General features: G+C 39.7%; 2 protein-coding genes and 1 long non-coding RNA gene across 7 annotated transcripts; 2 read left to right on the top strand and 1 right to left on the bottom strand.

Annotated features, from left to right (window-relative positions):
- Positions 1–43: 43 nt before the first annotated feature.
- glb1 (galactosidase, beta 1) lies at positions 44–8,274 on the bottom strand. The gene is made up of 16 exons (XM_077606174.1): positions 8,037–8,274; positions 6,944–7,113; positions 6,695–6,845; positions 6,245–6,305; positions 6,088–6,182; positions 5,819–5,999; positions 5,689–5,747; positions 4,879–5,000; positions 4,755–4,795; positions 4,570–4,682; positions 4,413–4,487; positions 4,147–4,236; positions 2,971–3,084; positions 2,359–2,490; positions 977–1,216; positions 44–656 (listed from the first exon to the last, which is right to left on the bottom strand). Exons 1-16 carry the CDS (start codon positions 8,085–8,087, stop codon positions 405–407), a joined length of 1,947 nt encoding a protein of 648 aa, XP_077462300.1. The 5' UTR covers positions 8,088–8,274; the 3' UTR covers positions 44–404.
- A 120-nt stretch (positions 8,275–8,394) lies between these two features.
- On the top strand, positions 8,395–11,348 carry LOC144077953 (uncharacterized). Of its 5 annotated transcripts, none has more exons than XM_077606077.1 (5): positions 8,395–9,184; positions 9,221–9,765; positions 10,053–10,182; positions 10,246–10,320; positions 10,995–11,348. In XM_077606077.1, the coding sequence occupies exons 1-5, from the start codon at positions 8,624–8,626 to the stop codon at positions 11,151–11,153; spliced, it is 1,470 nt and encodes a 489-aa protein (XP_077462203.1). In that variant the 5' UTR covers positions 8,395–8,623; the 3' UTR covers positions 11,154–11,348. The 5 variants fall into 5 exon arrangements, with proteins under 5 accessions (XP_077462203.1, XP_077462205.1, XP_077462202.1 ...); XM_077606079.1 differs by having other exon boundaries at positions 8,396–9,031; positions 9,185–9,765; XM_077606078.1 differs by having other exon boundaries at positions 8,398–9,356; positions 9,435–9,765.
- Positions 11,349–14,563: 3,215 nt separating this feature from the next.
- LOC144078051 (uncharacterized) lies at positions 14,564–16,096 on the top strand. Its single transcript, XR_013301155.1, has 3 exons — positions 14,564–14,701; positions 15,799–15,865; positions 15,948–16,096. It is a non-coding gene; the product is annotated as an uncharacterized LOC144078051 (long non-coding RNA).
- Positions 16,097–17,686: the final 1,590 nt, after the last annotated feature.

Below are 17,686 nucleotides of genomic sequence, written 5' to 3'. Positions count from 1 at the left end.
CACTGAATTATCCGCAGTACTTTCAACATGAAGAAACATTGAATACATTGTGCAATATAATCCTTCATTTTTATTAAAATAAGTTTAGAACACATTTAAAATGAAATACTTAAAAAATACACACAAAATCAACTTTGGCCATTGTAACACAACATATAAAAGTGTATATTTTCGATTGAGTGCTTTTGGCATTTTGTCAAAATACTGATGAACCCAGTGGTAAAAGTTTAAAACAGAATTATGCAATCAAGTATTTCAGCATTTCTCCAGAAGACACATTGACATATTCAAAGTCATAGGTAAGATCACAATCAGTCACAATGAAGTGATAATTTTCATATACTGTAGATATGAATCACTAATGAACATTGTTCAATTAATAACGGAAAAAAACTCCCTTATCATTAAACTAAAGTCTCTCTAAACATTGGCCAATACTGCTGGTCATTGCTTTGTATTGAGGCGTTCAGGATGGGTGTGGTGGTGAATTCCACAGTACATGATCCCAAAAGGCAAGGGGCCGCCTCCAGCTCCAGCACTGTCACGTTGTTGGGAGCGTCGGTGCTGAGGATGTTGGCTGGGACAAAAAGAGTCAACTGGGGACCTCGCGATGGCCAGTAGCGCCCCAGATTGAAACCGTTAATCCAAACTTGCCCCTGAAGTAAAAGCAGAAACATTACCTTTCATTTAAGCATACCTGTCAACCTCTGCCGATAACTGCCCTTATAAATGATTATGATTCCCCTTACAAACCCCCCAAAAATCTTACAAACACCGTACGACTCGTACGGTGTTTGTAAGGTTTTTTGGGGGCTTGTAAGGGGAATCATAATCATTTATAAGGGCAGTTATCGGCAGAGGTTGACAGGTATGTTTAAGTCGCTTTAGCCTGCATAGTTTGAACAATGAAATGCCCGCACCACAATGCCACATGTAGATAAATAGACAACAATTGAAGATATATGGGTGAGTGTACCTTGCGCCATTTTGACAGGCTGATGTAGGTGTCCTGAGGTAGATTTGGGATGCCATCGGGAATAATGAAAGTACCTCCATAGAATGCCGGAAGTGTAAGGGCAGAGGGGACAATAGGGCCAGTTGACATGGGCCTCGTATCCCAGAAAAGACCTTGGTTGATCGCTTGGTCGATACTGAGGCTGTACATGGTCCACCCTTTTAGCACCACATTGCCCAACGTCAGATTGGTCACGAGGCCCTGCACACACACACACACACACACACACACACACACAAACACACATGGGATAAGGCCAAGTGTATGTCAATTCTGACTTTAATAATGGAAAATGACTACATTTCCCCATGGCTTCTTCAACTCTTGCAAATTAAGTTTTCCAATTGAAAAACACTGTCGTTTCTGAGAAATACTTCATCATTACAGACCTACTGACAATGTTCCCTCTAATTTTTTGTTGGTCTGAGCAGAAAGTCAACCTCCCTGAGCGCACTGAGTACCAGTGTGAGCGACATCATCGGTACTCGGATGATTCGCCTAAAGACGTTTCGCCGACGGACGTTTGACAGACGGGCAGGTCGCCGAATGAACGTTCGGCAGAACGTCCATTCGGCGACCTGTCCATTTTTCATGTAAAACATGCTGTAAAACACGAAAAACATAAGTGGACAGAGCTACTGCCACTGGCTGCCGCTTAAACGGCGCCATCATGGGTAAAAAAAAAAAAAAAAAAAAAAAAAAAAAAAAAAAAAAAAAAAAAAAAAAAAAAAAATCCCGATTTTTTTTTTTTACTGCGCGCCATATGATTGCTGCTGCGCAGAGAAGACGAGAGTAGTGCGCAATTGCGCACGCGCGCAGCTTAGAGGGAACACTGCCTACTGATGGCTACGCAAGATCCTCTAAACCAGGGGTGTCAGACTCGGGTTGCTTCGCGGGCCATTTTAACATGAACTTGATTTCACGTGGGCTGGACCATTTTAGATATAATATTTAGATTTTTTTATAAATGGATTAAAAGAGAATTAAAAGCCCTGAATATTCAGTTTTTATAGATCTAAAACAATGTTTATTTTAGCTTTTTTATATATTTTTAGATTTTACAAAATGATTTTTGAACTAAAAACAGAGAAAAAATTGATTAAAAAATTAGAATTATTGATTTAAAAGGGAGAAAATCAGGGAATTTAATATACATCTATACTCTTCATTTTAATTTGATCCTAAAACAGAAAGTCGGCACTCATGATTTACTTTCCCGGGCCACACAAAATGATGCGGCGGGCCAGATTTGGCCCCGGGGCCGCCACTTTGACACATGTGCTCTAAACCTTAATGCTACGGCGCCTTAGGATGCCAATGGCTAAGAGAGAATCGGTACTAACCTTGAAGTCATTGATGTCTCTTCCATAGTTGATCCGTCCCATATTCTCCACCAGAATGTCCAGCTGACTACCAGCTTTGCCGGTCACATTAATGCCTATGACTTTATTTCGCTCCAGAATTCCTGCATTCACCTTGAAACAAAGTAAGCATATGTGTAAATTTGCTAAAATCGGCTTGTTAAAAGTCACGTTTAAATGTCATCTAAGTACAGTTGAACTGCTTGAGTTCCATTTTTTGGAAAGTTCAAATATTTTATATCAGAATCAGTTTGGCTCCATTGAAAAAAAAAATTGAAATTGAAGCATATGTTGCTATCAACAATATTGAAAAGAGGCTATGTGGTTTCATTTTCCAAATGTGGGTGTGAAAGAATTACAAGTTCAATACTCAGATTTTCTGCAAAAGGCATAAAAAAACAATATTCCTTTCTCTTACATTTAGCTGTCACAGCTTTACACACATGCCTCCTATTAACCACTTCACCCAGCACTCCAAGAGAGTAAAAATTCAATATTGACAAAGCTTAGAATACAGTTAGATAACAAATAGAACATGGTGCTTCAAATAATATAGTTTAGTGTATAATAAAGCAATCTATTGTATGAACTCACCCCATCCACGGAAACATACGCGCGGTCATGGACCCCATTCAATGGCGATGCCAGTGGCGTAGGCTGGCTGCAGTCCACTGGCAGCTCTGTCCTATAGAGCACATAGCCAAACGCCTACAGGACAAAAATAGTTGCGGACCACTTTGTGTTTATTGCATATTGACAAAAGGTGTGAGAAAGCATTATTTTCTAAATTTACCGCATTTTCCGCACAATAAGATGCACCAGAGTATAAGGCACACCTTCAATAAAGGGTGTATCTTAAAATTTGTTTAATATATAAGATAAGTCACAGTAGTGGTGGTGGGAATGGTAGGGGATTTTATTATACATCCACTAGACGGATCTGTATTAGTAGTAGTGGTAGTGGTGGTGGTGGTGGTGGTGGTAGTAGTAGTAGTAGGGGATTGTATTACGCAACCACTGGATGGAGCTGTAGTAGTACTAGTACTAGGGGTTTGTGATATACGTTTACTAGAAATTAAATTTTTATTTAAAAAATATATATATATTTATATACAAGAAATTTCCCAAATACGGGATGAAATAAAGTTCTAACCTAACCTAGATGGAGCTGTAGTAGTAGTACTAGTAGTAGTGGTTAGGGGCTGTGCTATACATCAACTACACCGGTACCTCGACCTACGATCAGCTCAACCTACGACATGCTCGTGGTACGATGAAAATTTCAATCGAATAATTCGCCCGCGATACGATCAAAATTTCGAGATGCGAGAAAGCCAGGTGGCCATGACATGAGAGGCTGTTTATCATTGTAGCGCACTGTCTTTTTTTCCCGCATCTCTTTCATGTATAACAGATATTTACGAGCACTGAACGATTTATTCAGACGAGTTTCCTCCTACGCATCAACCAGGAAAGGTGAATTGGATTATCAGGCATGTTTATGTAAAAAACAACTATATTTTCTGTGGAACTTGATAAGTTAATGCAAGTTAAAAAAAAATAGGGAGGCATTTTAAATGCCAGAATTGAGGGAAGTAAATTCATTTCTAAAATATCGTCTTCGTCATTTACTTTTTTGATTGACAATAGGAAAAATAAGAGAAAAACTGGTCAAATAGAAAATCTGAATTTGAGGATTTTACATGAAGGCCATATCGCCTGACCATAATGCTAATATACAGACAATCACATTTAAGTATGATGAGATACCTGGTTGAGGTCAACGAAGGTCTGAGGGAACATGCTCTGCACTGGACCAGAGAAGGAGATTGTTTCTAAGGCTTCTGACACCGTTTGGAGCTACACGAATAGGAGAAACGTTTATTTAAGTTCAAATGAAGAAAAAATGATTTCAGAGATTAATCAGTGGTGTCTATATACCACCACTGCAAGTTGCCTATTAAAATATAAGTAATTTTTAGAAATGTAATTTTCTGTCAAATGCTAATTAGAATCCTAAATAGTGAGATACCTACCGGTTGCATTTTAACAGGACCATATGCAAACTTTGGACTTGTCGGTGGTATTAGCCCTTCTGGTATTTTGTTGTACTGTTTATGAGAAAATATAGAAGACGTGAAGCGCTTTAATGTCACATGAACAATAAATACATTGAAATCCATATTTACCTACCATTCTGATCACCTCCCTGATGACAAAGTACTTCTCGGTGAGGTCTCCAGCCTCGGTAAGGGGAGCATTGTAGTCATAACTGGTTGGCTGTGCGGCAAAAGGCGAATTGGCACCTGGGAAATTCAAGCATGATCTGATGCTATAATAGCTGTGTTGTTAAGAAAAAAATGCTTTCATGTACTGACCGTTCCAGTATCCAAAGTTGGTGCCACCAATAAACATGTATCTGTCATTGGAGAATATATTATTTTTAGAAAGAGGGAGTCATGGGATTACACAAATGAAGTCAAAGAATATAAAGTGACCCACAGGTTGACATTTGCACCCATGGCCAGGATTTCGTTGAGGGTCACTGCCACTTTTTTGGCTGAGACAGCAGAGTGAGGCCAGCCCCAATGGTCCAGCCAGCCTGAGTAGTACTCAGAGTTTACCTGGGGGTGCAGAAGCAGGATGGAAGACAGTCAGTCTCTTAAATGAAGAATTATGAATTATACTAGTAATACCCTGACTTTGAGTTTAGTTCATTCCATCACCAAGTTTTAGGGAGTTCATAAACCAGGTTTCACAAGTGACAATTGTCTGCTCCTGCTTTAGTGGCAGATACATTTTTTTCATTGCCCTTCCAGGCAATGTTCCTTCTAATTTTTTGTTTGTCTGGGCAGAAAGATAACCTCCCTGAGCACACTGAGTACCGGTGTGAGCAACATCATCATTGCTCGCTATGGGCACACACCAGTATCACACCTGCCATAAGCAGGTGTATGTCTACTATACATGAATAATTTTGTAATAATAAAATGTAATGATTAATATGTATGAATGGGCGGCCCGGCGGATGAGTGGTTCGCGCGTCGGCCTAACAGCTGAAAAAATTTGGGATTTTATTTTGTGCGCTCCATATGATTTGCTGTGCGCAGAGAAGACGAGAGTAGTGCGCAATTGCGCACGCGCGCAGCTTAGAGGGAACATTGCTTGCAGGCCATCACACACACACACACACACACACACACAATATACATTTTCTGGGTTTGAAACATTAGGAAGACCCAGTTGTGGTCTTGGGGGGTGCTGGAGTGACTTTTAATTGCTTATTGTAAAAACAAGGTAGTAGATGCTTGCCAATGGTCCCTGGGGTTCTGCATATCGTTGTACAGCAAAGGCAGCGGACACATTGGAACCTGCACAAACACCATCACTTCATTAGTCGGGCTTAGCGGTTGTTCCCTTGTTACCATCAGGGCTGACCAACCTGGACCAAAGTCGACGGTGGTATAGACGCCTTGGATGGCACCACATTTCAGGAAGCCCAGCGAAGCACCGTCTGTAGTGAATAGCACCGTCTCCTCGCCCAGGTAGGACCTCATAAGCTTGGTGAGGTGACGCATATAGTTGTAATCACACTTGTAGTAGCTCCCATATTCATTCTCTACCTGAACAATAAGGGTGTTGAATTCATATGCATATTGTTATTTAATACTACAGTTGTCATGAGTAGAACACAGTCAGGCATTAAACTACCTGCACGCTGATAATGGGACCGCCATTCTGATAGAGGAAGGGCGTCACCATTGGCAGTAATTTGCTCATCCAGGTATCCACTGCTGCTATGTAATCTGAAACAAACAGTTTATACAGTTGTGGGATTCCAACTACTATGATAGGCTAGGACTATCACCTGGATCTGAAGACCGCAGCACAATGTCTTTCTTGCGAAGAAGCCAGGCAGGCAGTCCTCCCTGTTTGACATACATTTAAATGTTGTTATTGTTGTAGTCACTGAGCGTAGCATAAATTGCACCACTCGGGGACTAAATCCAATGCAGCTGTAATATAAAATATCTTGGGGTTTTTTAATACTGAGTTCAAGGTATTCAATTTAATAATGTAAACATTTGCAGATTTTCATCAATTTTTCCCCTGAAATCCCAGCAATTCAGTGGTTTTCATCAGTTATTTTAATGAATTATTTCAAGCAAAAGCTCACTGCAACAGCGCTTGTATTGGTCTTTGTGATATTGTGAAAGTGTACATTAATAAGTGGATAGGGAGTGTATTGTATTGCACACAGCTATTAGCAGGTAAAATCCTTCGGAACGTTTTGTAGAAAACACAACGTTTCTCTCACCATATCCCACTCGGCACAAATATAAGGCCCCGGTCGAAGGATCACCAGAAGTCCGATATCTTGAGCCAGCTGAATGAAATGCTCCAAATCTCTGTCTCCGCTGAAGTTGTAACTGCCCGGCGACTCCTCATGAAAGTTCCATGGAATATACCTGTGATAGGAATTAACCATCTATTTTTATTCCAGGAATATAAATGCTTATGACACACTGGTACCACAAAAAGCACAAACGGGGAACCTGTCACGCACGTCTGAATGGCGTTTAGGCCCGCCATGTACATCTTAAGCAGTCGGTCCTTCCAGTAGACACGAGGGATCCTGCTGTAGTGAATGCTGCCCGAAATGTAGCGGAACTTCTCGCCATCTTTGCGAAAGCAGTCGTTCTTGTAGTCCACGCTGAAAGACGGCGGTAGAGATTGCTATGGAGACAGACATCGGCCAAAATGTTTCATGGATGCCCTTGATATTCTCCATCGACACAAACCAGCGGATTCATCAACCAATACAGCCACATGATAGTTACTAATGCCATCATTAAAGAATCATTTGTTAATTAGTTCCAGGTTTTGTCATTGGGGGCAAGATGACATTGGTTAATGTTCTTTTTATGCCACATCAGTTGACTTTAACAGGTGATGCAGGCAGCCAATTCGGGCTTTAGAGTCATTAAACCGTCATAAGGAACTCATGAAACTCAGTTGCTGCCATTGACGGATTTAAACGGGCAATCTTTTTATTTATTTATTTATAATCATTAAATGTTCTCCATTTTAAATTGGCAAAAAACAGTTTTGTTTTCAAATACAGTTTTTTTTATTAAAACGGGGAAATTGAATATTCATTTCAATTTTGTTAAAGAAAACAGACATCAAGGGAGGGTGAAAAAAAAACAAAAAAACAGTAAATGATAATAAACATGAGCATTCACATCCAATCCCAGTTTAAATGAGTTGGGCATATATTTTCGTCAATGAGTTCAAATTCAATAAAAAAAATATACTTTTGTATTATTTTGAGCTAAAACAAGAATGTATTTTTGATTTGGGGCATTTTATGCATTTTAATTTTATTAACATGAATTAAATTATATTTGTATTGATTCATTAAAATGTATACCAATATAATTCATATTAATGATAATGTAATTCAATAACAAAGTCACGTGTCTGATAAAGAGTTACAATTAACTCAAACTTGGTGTTAGATTGGTAAAAGCACACTCAATGAAAAGTATGTCGTGTTGGCTTTTAGCCACAATATTCATCCATCGAATTGACGTTTTTGCGAATATTGCTGAAATAAAAATGCGGAGGGTTTTTGTATAAAAAGCCAAAATTCTTACTGAAAGTCCAATGAGAAGAAGCAGGAAACTTGCAAGTCCCAATAGAGACATGGCGAATCCTTGCCAAAATTCCTACTCCAGGTTCCTCTCCTCTACATAAAACCCAAATATGAAAATAGAAAAATGGACTCTAACAACAGAGCAAATAGCATTAAATTTGTTGTGTTAATGGTTAAGAAGAGGAGAAATTCTGATGCTGCATTTTGTGATGCGGAAGTCTAAAATCATGTGATGCATTTGTACATGATGTAATGACGCTTATTGTTCGATAGAGGGCATTATTGTGTTAACCACTAAGGATGGGGCAGTGGCGACGAAGAAAAACATTGCTGGAATTTTAAAATATATACATTTTGAATTTTCGTAGAATTACTTCATGCTACTTTATGCTACGAGGATGATTTTATTTAATCAATTGTTGGTTTCATGAAATTATATTCGTTGCAGCAGCGCGCAACGTTTATGTGCAATTCAGTTATTAGCAAAGGGTGGCGGTAATAGGGAAAACACAGTGTTTACCAAGACCCGGAAGTACGTAAGAACCACGGAAACAACTCAGTGCTCACACGTGGGAATATTTTGTGGCAATGGTAAATATGGCGAAAGGCAACCAAGTTAACAATGCTTCAAAAGAGGGACATGGCGCACAGGATGACCAAGATCAATCAGTTATGATCACGCGGACGCGCAGTGGCCGGGTGGTGCGTCGCCCATTCGTACCCGATAGCATTGGAACCCCAAGGAGAACTCCCAGCAGGAGGACCAGGAGGTCTGTCATCCCAGAGCAGAAAGAACCCGACGTACAGGATCAGGATCCCGAGCTGTTAGACGAGAAGCCCGTGGTTTGTGTTGAAACGGAGACGGTGGAGAAGTGTGAGGAGCGTGTTGAACCGGTAACCGTGGAGGAGAAGCCCGAGGTGTGTGTTGTACCGGAGCCGGTGGAGGAGAAGCCCGAGGTGTGCGTGCAACCGGAGCCGGTGGAGGAGAAGCCTGTGGTGTGTGTTGAACCGGAGCCGTTGGAGGAGAAGCTTGAGTTGTGTGTTGAACCGAACCCGTTGGAGGAGAAGCTTGAGTTGTGTGTGCAACCGAAGCCGGTGGAGGAGAAGCCTGAGGTGTGTGTTGAACCGGAGCCGGTGGAGAAGCCCGAGGTGTGTGTTGAACCGGAGCCGGTGGAGAAGCCCGAGGTGTGTGTGCAACCGGAGCCGGTGGAGGAGAAGCCTGTGGTGTGTGTTGAACCGGAGCCGGTGGAGGAGAAGCTTGAGTTGTGTGTGCAACCGGAGCCGGTGGAGGAGAACCCTGAGGTGTCTGTTGAACCGGAGCCTGTGGTGTGTGTTGAACCGGAGCTGGTGGAGGAAAAGCTTGAGTTGTGTGTGCAACCGGAGCCGGTGGAGGAGAAGCCTGTGGTGTGTGTTGAACCGAAGCCGGTGGAGGAGAAGCTTGAGTTGTGTGTGCAACCGGAGCCGGTGGAGGAGAAGCCCGAGGTGTGTGTTGAACCGGAGCCGGTGGAGAAGCTTGAGGTGTGTGTGCAACCGGAGCTGGTGGAGGAACCTCGCACAGCCCCCGAAATATCTCAAGTCGCACCAGTTAAAAGAGCCCCAAAGACGCAGGTGACAGAGCCTGAACCCCCAAAGAAGAAGATTTGTCTGGAAAAACGAGTGAAAGACACTGTGTTCATCCCTTTGGGAAAGCCAAAGTCAGGGAGAGTGTGGAAGGATCGGAACAAACAGAGGTGACCAAAGTATAATCATTCATTCATTCATTTTCTGAACTGCTTTATCCTCATTAGGGTCGTGGGGGGTGCTGGAGCCTATCCCAGCTGACTCCGGGCCAGAGGCAGGGGAATCGGTAAATCGGTGGCCAACCGATCGCAGGGCACAAGGGGATGGGCAAACTGCAGCCCCCCGGGACTATTTGAGTTATTTAGTGTGTTTTAAAAGCTGACAAAGGCTTATGTATGTGGTGGCCTAACCTGCTTTTGTTTTTTTTGTGTCCATCCACGCGTGGCTGTGTGTATAGGTTTTCCGCGCTGGTTCGAGACTCATCGTTGTGCACATCCTGGGAGAAAAAGATGCAGGCCAAGCGAGACAAGCAGCTGGTGCAGAAGTTCATGTTGGAGCTGAAAGCGCAAAAAGACAAAGCGAAAGAGGTAGAAATGAATCAAAACAACACGGTCGTCTTCCATCTTATTCACTCCCACTTGTCTCTGCAGGACAAGCGGAAACGCCGAGCGGAGAATTTGAAGCGCCGCGAGGAGAACGAACGCAAAGCGGAGATTGTGCAAGTGGTATGTACTGGCATCACCCTCGTACCAAATGTCACAACTACTATAAGAGAGGTCCCGAGTCAAAGAGTGACAGTTCAGTTTCGACCTAATGCAAGGAACTACAATTTTTACACTTGTTGCGTGCGGTTAAGGCAGAACAACTGAATGCTTTTTATTAGATAACAAGGTACAATAAATCCGGGTGTCTATTTAACTACTTGTTGTGCCTAAGGGGGTTCTATCACAGTAAATTGGCATATGCAGTTAAGTGTACCGTATTTTCCGGACAATAAATTGCAGTTTTTTTTAATATATAATTTGGCTGGGGTTGCCACTTATTTGTGAATTTTTCACACATTATTCTATCATTTCACATATTAACAGTGAACTGAAAGAGGGCGCTCTAGGCCTGTGTTGATAATTTCAACATTGGTGGTGGGTGGATTTTTGCATTTTCCCCTCAGGGGTCACCAAAATGAACCCGTAGAATTGCCTGTAACATATAAAACCAACTGAGAAGGGCTTATCAAAAAAATTTATATTTTTCTTTGCTCTCCTTCTTTTCCTTCTTTTTTAAATTTGATGTTAAATGACTTTCGAAAAATACAGTACATGTAATTTTCTAAGAAGCTTTATGGTGACCAGCGTTACGAGTATGTCCAATTTATTGGTTTGCTCTGCTTTGTTTGTGTAAGATCCGAAACACGGCGAAGATCAAGAGGATGAAGAAGAAACATCTGAGGAAGATTGAGAAGCGCGACACACTGCCAATGCTGCAGAAGTCCAACAACGACAATAACAACACCCAGAAGCAGAACAACAAAGCCAAGCCAGAAAAAAATAAACAAGAGTGAACATCTGATCGAAACACTGGTTGATTTACAGAGAATATATGTACAGAATATCTTACTATTTTGGAGTTGAAATCTTAAATGTTTCTGCATAAATAATTCAGCGGTTGTTTTACTATTGCCTCAGATTTGGTTCTAATATGCCACCTTTCCACTTGTGAGATTTTATAATAAAAAAAATCCTTAAATATACATAAATGCCTTTTCCATTTTTTTCAGAGTCATAATCTAACAGTAAAAAATTAGATGTAATAAGATTTAGTGATCAGAAATCGGCCAAATCATGTCTTTTTAAAAAAAAAAAGATCGAAATGAGGCGATCAACGTTTTTAAAATGTATTTATTTTTTGCTTTTAAGCCATAACTAATTGGCGTTGCCTTCCCTTTTCAAGGAAAATGTCTATTTTTGTCAATGGTAGTGAATGAGTGAAGGCCTATGAGCAACAGTATAACAATTAAGGATGTACCCAATCACGTAATCAAAAATCGGGTCCAAGCACATCATTTTTAGAAAATGGGGTGAAAAGATAGCATTTTTAAGTCTTTTTTTTTTTTAAATAGGATCAATTAAGCACCAATAAAAGATTTACAAGGATATCATCAAAAGAAACACCAAAAACTGGTTTTATATTACGCAACATTTTAGAAGATCAGAATCGGATGGAAAGGGGTAGTTTTAATGTTTTTTTAATAGCTCCAAAGGAATGGAATAAGCAAGATGGATAAGGGAATTGTCAAAAGAATCGCATGTTTTGGAATCAATAATCATGGAATTAGTTCAAAGTTAGCATTAAATACATGGTATCATGCATCTTTATGCTGTGGATACATAAAGCAACAAGAAGTAAATGTTTATCATGTAGTACATTCCTTAAATGTTATATAACAATGGCATCTACTGCTCTGGAAAAAGCAAAAATAAAATTCCCTAAATTCCATCTTGTTTTTGATGCTGTACAACGGAGCAAAAATCTAACACCGTCACACAAAATGATGACACATCACGTTCCACTCAATCTCATAAACCGCATAGTTTTGATTTTTGGATTTGTATGAACAGACAATAACAAGAAATGTAGATGTAAACAAGAATAGACAGGTTCTATGAAAAAAAAACAGCATTTAAATCAAATCACGAGGTGGAAGTTAAGATTTAATTCATTTTTTTTATTGTTCTCCTGTATTGACAGTGACTAAACCTTTTTTTTAATAATCCAGTTTTGTCAACTTTGTCCCTGGACCGAAGGGACTTTCCCCATGATGTAATGGACTTTTTGTTTTTTGCAAATTCTAATGAAAAATGCAGCTACCTGAGCTACAAAGGGCCAATGTTCAAATCAATAACAGATCTTTTGACATAAAATGGAACTCAAACTCATGACTTTGAAGCAGATGCCTAAAAAAGATAGTCTTACGAGGGTCAAGAAAAGCTCACTAGAATAAAATGAAGCAAAATGATTGAAGTCTAAAGTCTAATTTTAAGTGGTCAAAATATTTGCGTACATACTAGTACATTAATACATCACATTTTTTTTTTACAATTTTAATGCATGAAAGAGGTCATTGTGGTGCTATTGGAGAGTTTAAATAGAGCACAAAGCTGATTGTCACAGGAAGCCAGGATTTATGTTTTTTTGTTGTATGAATGGCAAAAGGTGGACAAACAAGTTTGGTTTTGTACTTTATGCAATCCAACAGAAAAACAATGAATTGCTCCATTGGTTACAATCCTTAAAAATAAAAGACCACAACAAATATGGAGAAGTTCAATAGTGGCATCCCTTATTGGTTAAAACCTACTTAAAGTCTGTATACAGTGTACTATACAGTTGCAATATTTTATAAACTATTTTGATTGTTGTGTTTTCTTTGTCAAATTCCAAAGTATTATAAAAACGTACTGTACATGTTAATGGTTGCAAATTTATAGATCATAAACTGAAGCTTTTTCTGTTGCACAGTAGGAAACACAATTATCCCCTTCAAACTGAAATATTTGGAGACAGAAAGCATCTGCAAATTAAAATTAGAATTTCAGTGTACTGTATAACTTTTACTCATGTTTTTGAAGCAGGACTCCTATTTAACTAAAGATGATCATTTTTTAAAAATTCTTAAGATCTCAAAGCAGTAATAAAATTGGCAGTGGCTCCTTAGCCGGTAACCGGTCAAATAGTCCCAGGGGCTATTTAGCCGTGAACCGGTCAAATAGCCTATATGCCTCCTTTTGGCTATTTAGCCGGTAAGAATTCTGTGTGGGGTAAATAGTAAGAAACTACAGCTACGGAGATACTGCCTAAATCAGACATGGGCAAACTACGGCCCGCGGGCCATATACGGCCCGTTAGGCCTTTTAATCCGGCCCGCCGACGTTGTCCAAATTATTATAATTTTTTTTTAATGCGGTCAAAATACAGGAAAACATTGGATGACCTGCATGAGCAATTCTGCCGTCGGTTTTGTGATTTTGGAAAAATTGACAGCTTGTGTCATGCCCTTTCTCACAAGACCCGGAAACGGTTCCACAGGAGTTGCAGTTGGAACTGATTGATCTCCAATGTGACAAGTTCAACTCCCTGAAAGTCTCTGAGTTTTAGGCTTAATTAAGTGCAGCCAAATATACAAACATCCAGAAGATGGCACAGAGGATTCTGGTGTTATTTGGCTCTACATGTGTGTGAACAGACCTTTAGTCTGATGAAAACCAAGAAAGCACCCCATAAATCCCACATGAGTGATGAGTATGTTCATACTTTAGTCCTTTTTTTCTGTTTATGTTTCATATGTATACTGTTAACGGATGCAGTTTTTTTATATGTATCGTATCTTGTGCTGACCCGGCCTGCCTGTCAAATTTTTAAAGTCAATGTGGCCCCCGGGCCGAAAAGTTTGCCCAACCCTGGCCTAAATAATAGTCATTAAATCCCTATTCACCTAATGTTAAAATCTATCAATTGGCAATAACACATCAAATTTCAATAAGATTGGTTGAATGGTTTAGAAAATCCCCTATTCACTCAATGTTAAATAATAGGTTACCGGCTAAATAGCCCCTGGGACTATTTGACCGGTTACCGACTAAGGAGCCACTGCCAATAATATTCATCACGGCATATTTTAGAGGGCTATGCATGAGCTTACTACGTGGATATTGACGCAGATACGTGTGGGCTAATGCATCACAAGGCGATAACGAATGAAAGCATAGACGTGTGAAATGGATGATGGGTTAGGAGACAAAGGCGACCCTACCTTTATTTTCATTCCGCGGCTGTCTTTCTTGGACAATCATACTGAGACCGAAACGACAGGATTGTCAATGGTGTTTTGTACACAGTGACGTCTTTGTGTTCAACTGTTTACTTTGCAAGCTGCCACGCCAATATGATGCGATGACCCTGAAAACAAAGGGAGAGGTGAACAAGGTAGAAGGAATGCTCACCATACGTCTTGTTGGGGCTGTCATGTGGACTATAAAGATACCAGGTCAAAAGCAGTGAGACACTTGAAGGCCTCAACTGACCGAAGGAACGCATTCAAACTGACACTTTGTAAGTAACTGATTTATTATAAGAATATTAGATAATTGGTATATTAAAAATAATAATTGCTAAGTACATTTGTAAATTTTAATGAGTAAATACTATAGTCCAGCCTCTGGGGTTAATATCATCTCTTTATGTATGCTTATTTACTTTTCAAAATTCCCAAATCGCAATTGTTAGGCAAAAATTACAGCAAGAAAAAATACTGTGTATTAACACATACATCCACAAATATATACGGATATCTACATGTACGTAATATATTACCTTAAAGTGATACTGAACTGTAATCTGAAAAAAAACCCACTATTATTTACTTACAACATGATATTACTCTTGAATACCTCTTGATCTGATTTTTAAAAAAATCCTCATATGAGTATATAATTTTTACTTAAAACTTAAAAAATAATTTCCCCCCTCTTATTTTTCTTTGGGCAAAATTTAGATTTGTTTTTTTTCCATCAAGTGTGTGTGTGAACATCTATTGGATGTATTTTACATGTAATACTGCCAGTAATTTCAAATTGCCTTCCTCTGTTTTTCAACTTTATTCTTCTTCAACTTAATTCTTATAGCAATTTTGTCTTCTTTTTTTTTTTTTACATATTGTGGGGCACTGGGTATAAACACACACATCCATGCATGTGCACAATTTTAATTTGAAGACTTTTCCCCTCATAGGATTCTGTTTACTTTTGCAATATTATGACATTATTATTTTTTATTCTTTTATATCTTTGTTTAATATTTATTATTAGGACTTTTTTGTAGATTTTTGGGGGGTAAATGTATAATATTAGATTAGATTAGATAACTTTATTCATCCCATATTCGGGACATTTCACTGTCACAGTAGCAAGAGGGTGAGAATACAGACACGGGAAAAGACATTTTAGACATAAATAAATAGGTAATAATATTCGATGGCCTGGTGGGCGAGTGGTTAGCGTGTCGGTCTCTAATTGGCTGGGATAGGCTCCAGGACCCCCCACCCCCACAACTCTTGCGGAAAAGCGGTACTGAAAATGAATGAATAAATGTACAATATGGGATATAGGAATTTTGCCAATAATGCATTTTTTCTTTTCTTTTTTCCTTAGGTCTTCATGAACTTTGTTTACTTTAAAACCATGCTCCTGCTAATCCTGCTCCAACTTCTGATCATTGGTAAGTGCATTTCTTATTCCTACTCTTCAAATTCTTTGAGAACGATGCCCAAATGTAACGCATCGAATTTTTTGGTCAATAGCATCCAGTAATGGTCAAAGTACTGCAGTAACTTCCGCCGGCCTCACGACGGCCGATGCGGGAACTGGAAATGCAGCAACCAGTGCTGGCATTTCAGCGGCAACCACTAAAAATGCTGCAACTGCCAATACAGCGGCAACCACTAAAAATGCAGCAACTGGCAACGCCGCAACTACTGCGACGAATGCTGGGACTGGCAACACAGTGACCACATCGAACAACCCAGTAAGCGGCAACACCGGAGCCGCAACTACTGCGAAGAGTGCTGAGACTGGCAACACAGTGACCCCATCGAACAACCCAGTAAGCGGCAACACCGGAGCCGCAACAACAAACGCAAACAACGCAACAACAACAAGCGCTGCTGTGGCTTCCACTCATTTAGGCGGCATACTTGTATGCCACCTTGGCGTGGCGCTCCTTAAACTGTTCACGGTGTAAACCCGCTGGTGTTGTTGATTTAACTTAATATTACACAAAGCATTGGCATTGACAGGTCTGAGCCGAGACCCGGATGATATTGTGTGCTTTGTAGTAATGTCATTAAAAAGTTAAATAATGTTAATAACTTATTATGTACTACCATGTCACTCAAGCTGATGTACTTGATAGTATTTTAATTTGTTTTCCACTGCTATTCAGATCTGAAAATGTGTGATTCTTAATATTCTAAAGAGCAATATTGTACAGTTAATGTAATTTATTTAATAAGCATGAATGAAATATTTTTTTTCACTTCATCACAGTAAATATGTGCAGTTTGTTATGACATGATACTATCATGTCCATGCATTTTCTCATAGCGCCTTAAACGAATCAATCCAACCCTCAAAAACTATTTTATGGCTATAAAACCTCTACTGCAGCTACAGCTGCGACACATAAAAAATCATCAATAATAACCTCCTACAATTGAAATATTATTTAGGAATAGAACCATATTTTACTCACCAAAAATCATTTTTAACTGTACACAATAGCCATCCTCCTTTTCAATCGCCATCGAAGCTAATGCTGAAAGTCGAGCCTGTCCTGTCGTATTTCTGGCATACGTTTTTATTCGATTTAGTGCTGAAAATGTTCGTTCCCGGTTGCGACAGGCTTGCTTGCTTTGGAGGTGTCCGACCTTTCTTAATGATATCCAGCTTTTTTTTCTTGAAAAGTCCGTCTTGAAAATGGCTTTGCCAGCAAATCTGCAACCAAATCCATTTGTTTTCCTCTGTCGGCCATTGTGGTTTGAGTTTGCTCACTCTGGCTTTGGCCCGCCTACTCTATCACTAGCCAATCGTAGATGGTGAAAGCGATGACGTATCCCTACGACTGCGAGAAGGCAATGACGTATCCCTACGCCTGCGAGAAGGCCTGGTGTCACCAAATCGAATTCTGATTGGTTCAAGCAACAGTCTTATCGACGCTTGTTTAATTCAGCAGAGCCTGCAGTTCTGATTGTGAAGGCCTTGAGGCAGATTTCTGACCCTGGCAACAAATAATGGCTGAAATGTGATTGGTTAAATGCTTCAATATGAAAACACACATCTGGCAGCAGTGCAACCAGGGGAAAAGCAATGAAAGGAAGCTAACAGACAATTTGGAATTATTTAATAAGTATTGATGGACTAAATATAATATATGATGGTCCACCACTGCATGATAGACCGTTGTTTATTAACATGGTGTTGTTATTTGAGGGTGAAAAAAAGATGGAACGGATTAAAGCAAAAGTAAATTTGAGATCAAATG

This window comes from Stigmatopora argus, chromosome 7 (genome assembly GCF_051989625.1).
Source record: "Stigmatopora argus isolate UIUO_Sarg chromosome 7, RoL_Sarg_1.0, whole genome shotgun sequence".
In the NCBI taxonomy this organism is placed as follows: domain Eukaryota; kingdom Metazoa; phylum Chordata; class Actinopteri; order Syngnathiformes; family Syngnathidae; genus Stigmatopora; species Stigmatopora argus.
This window is presented reverse-complemented; position numbering and strand designations above follow the sequence as displayed.

Excerpts from the sequence above, each read along its gene's own strand:
- glb1 (XM_077606174.1), bottom strand. The coding sequence starts at position 8,087 with ATGTCTCTATTGGGACTTGCAAGTTTCCTGCTTCTTCTCATTGGACTT. Across the intron at positions 6,846-6,943 it reads GGCCTAAACGCCATTCAGAC|GTATATTCCATGGAACTTTC; the intron begins GTGCGTGACAGG and ends TTCCTATCACAG. Across the intron at positions 5,748-5,818 it reads CACCGTCGACTTTGGTCCAG|GTTCCAATGTGTCCGCTGCC; the intron begins GTTGGTCAGCCC and ends GTGTTTGTGCAG.
- LOC144077953 (XM_077606076.1), top strand. The coding sequence starts at position 8,624 with ATGGTAAATATGGCGAAAGGCAACCAAGTTAACAATGCTTCAAAAGAG. Across the intron at positions 9,766-10,052 it reads AAGGATCGGAACAAACAGAG|GTTTTCCGCGCTGGTTCGAG; the intron begins GTGACCAAAGTA and ends CTGTGTGTATAG. Across the intron at positions 10,321-10,994 it reads AAGCGGAGATTGTGCAAGTG|ATCCGAAACACGGCGAAGAT; the intron begins GTATGTACTGGC and ends TGTTTGTGTAAG.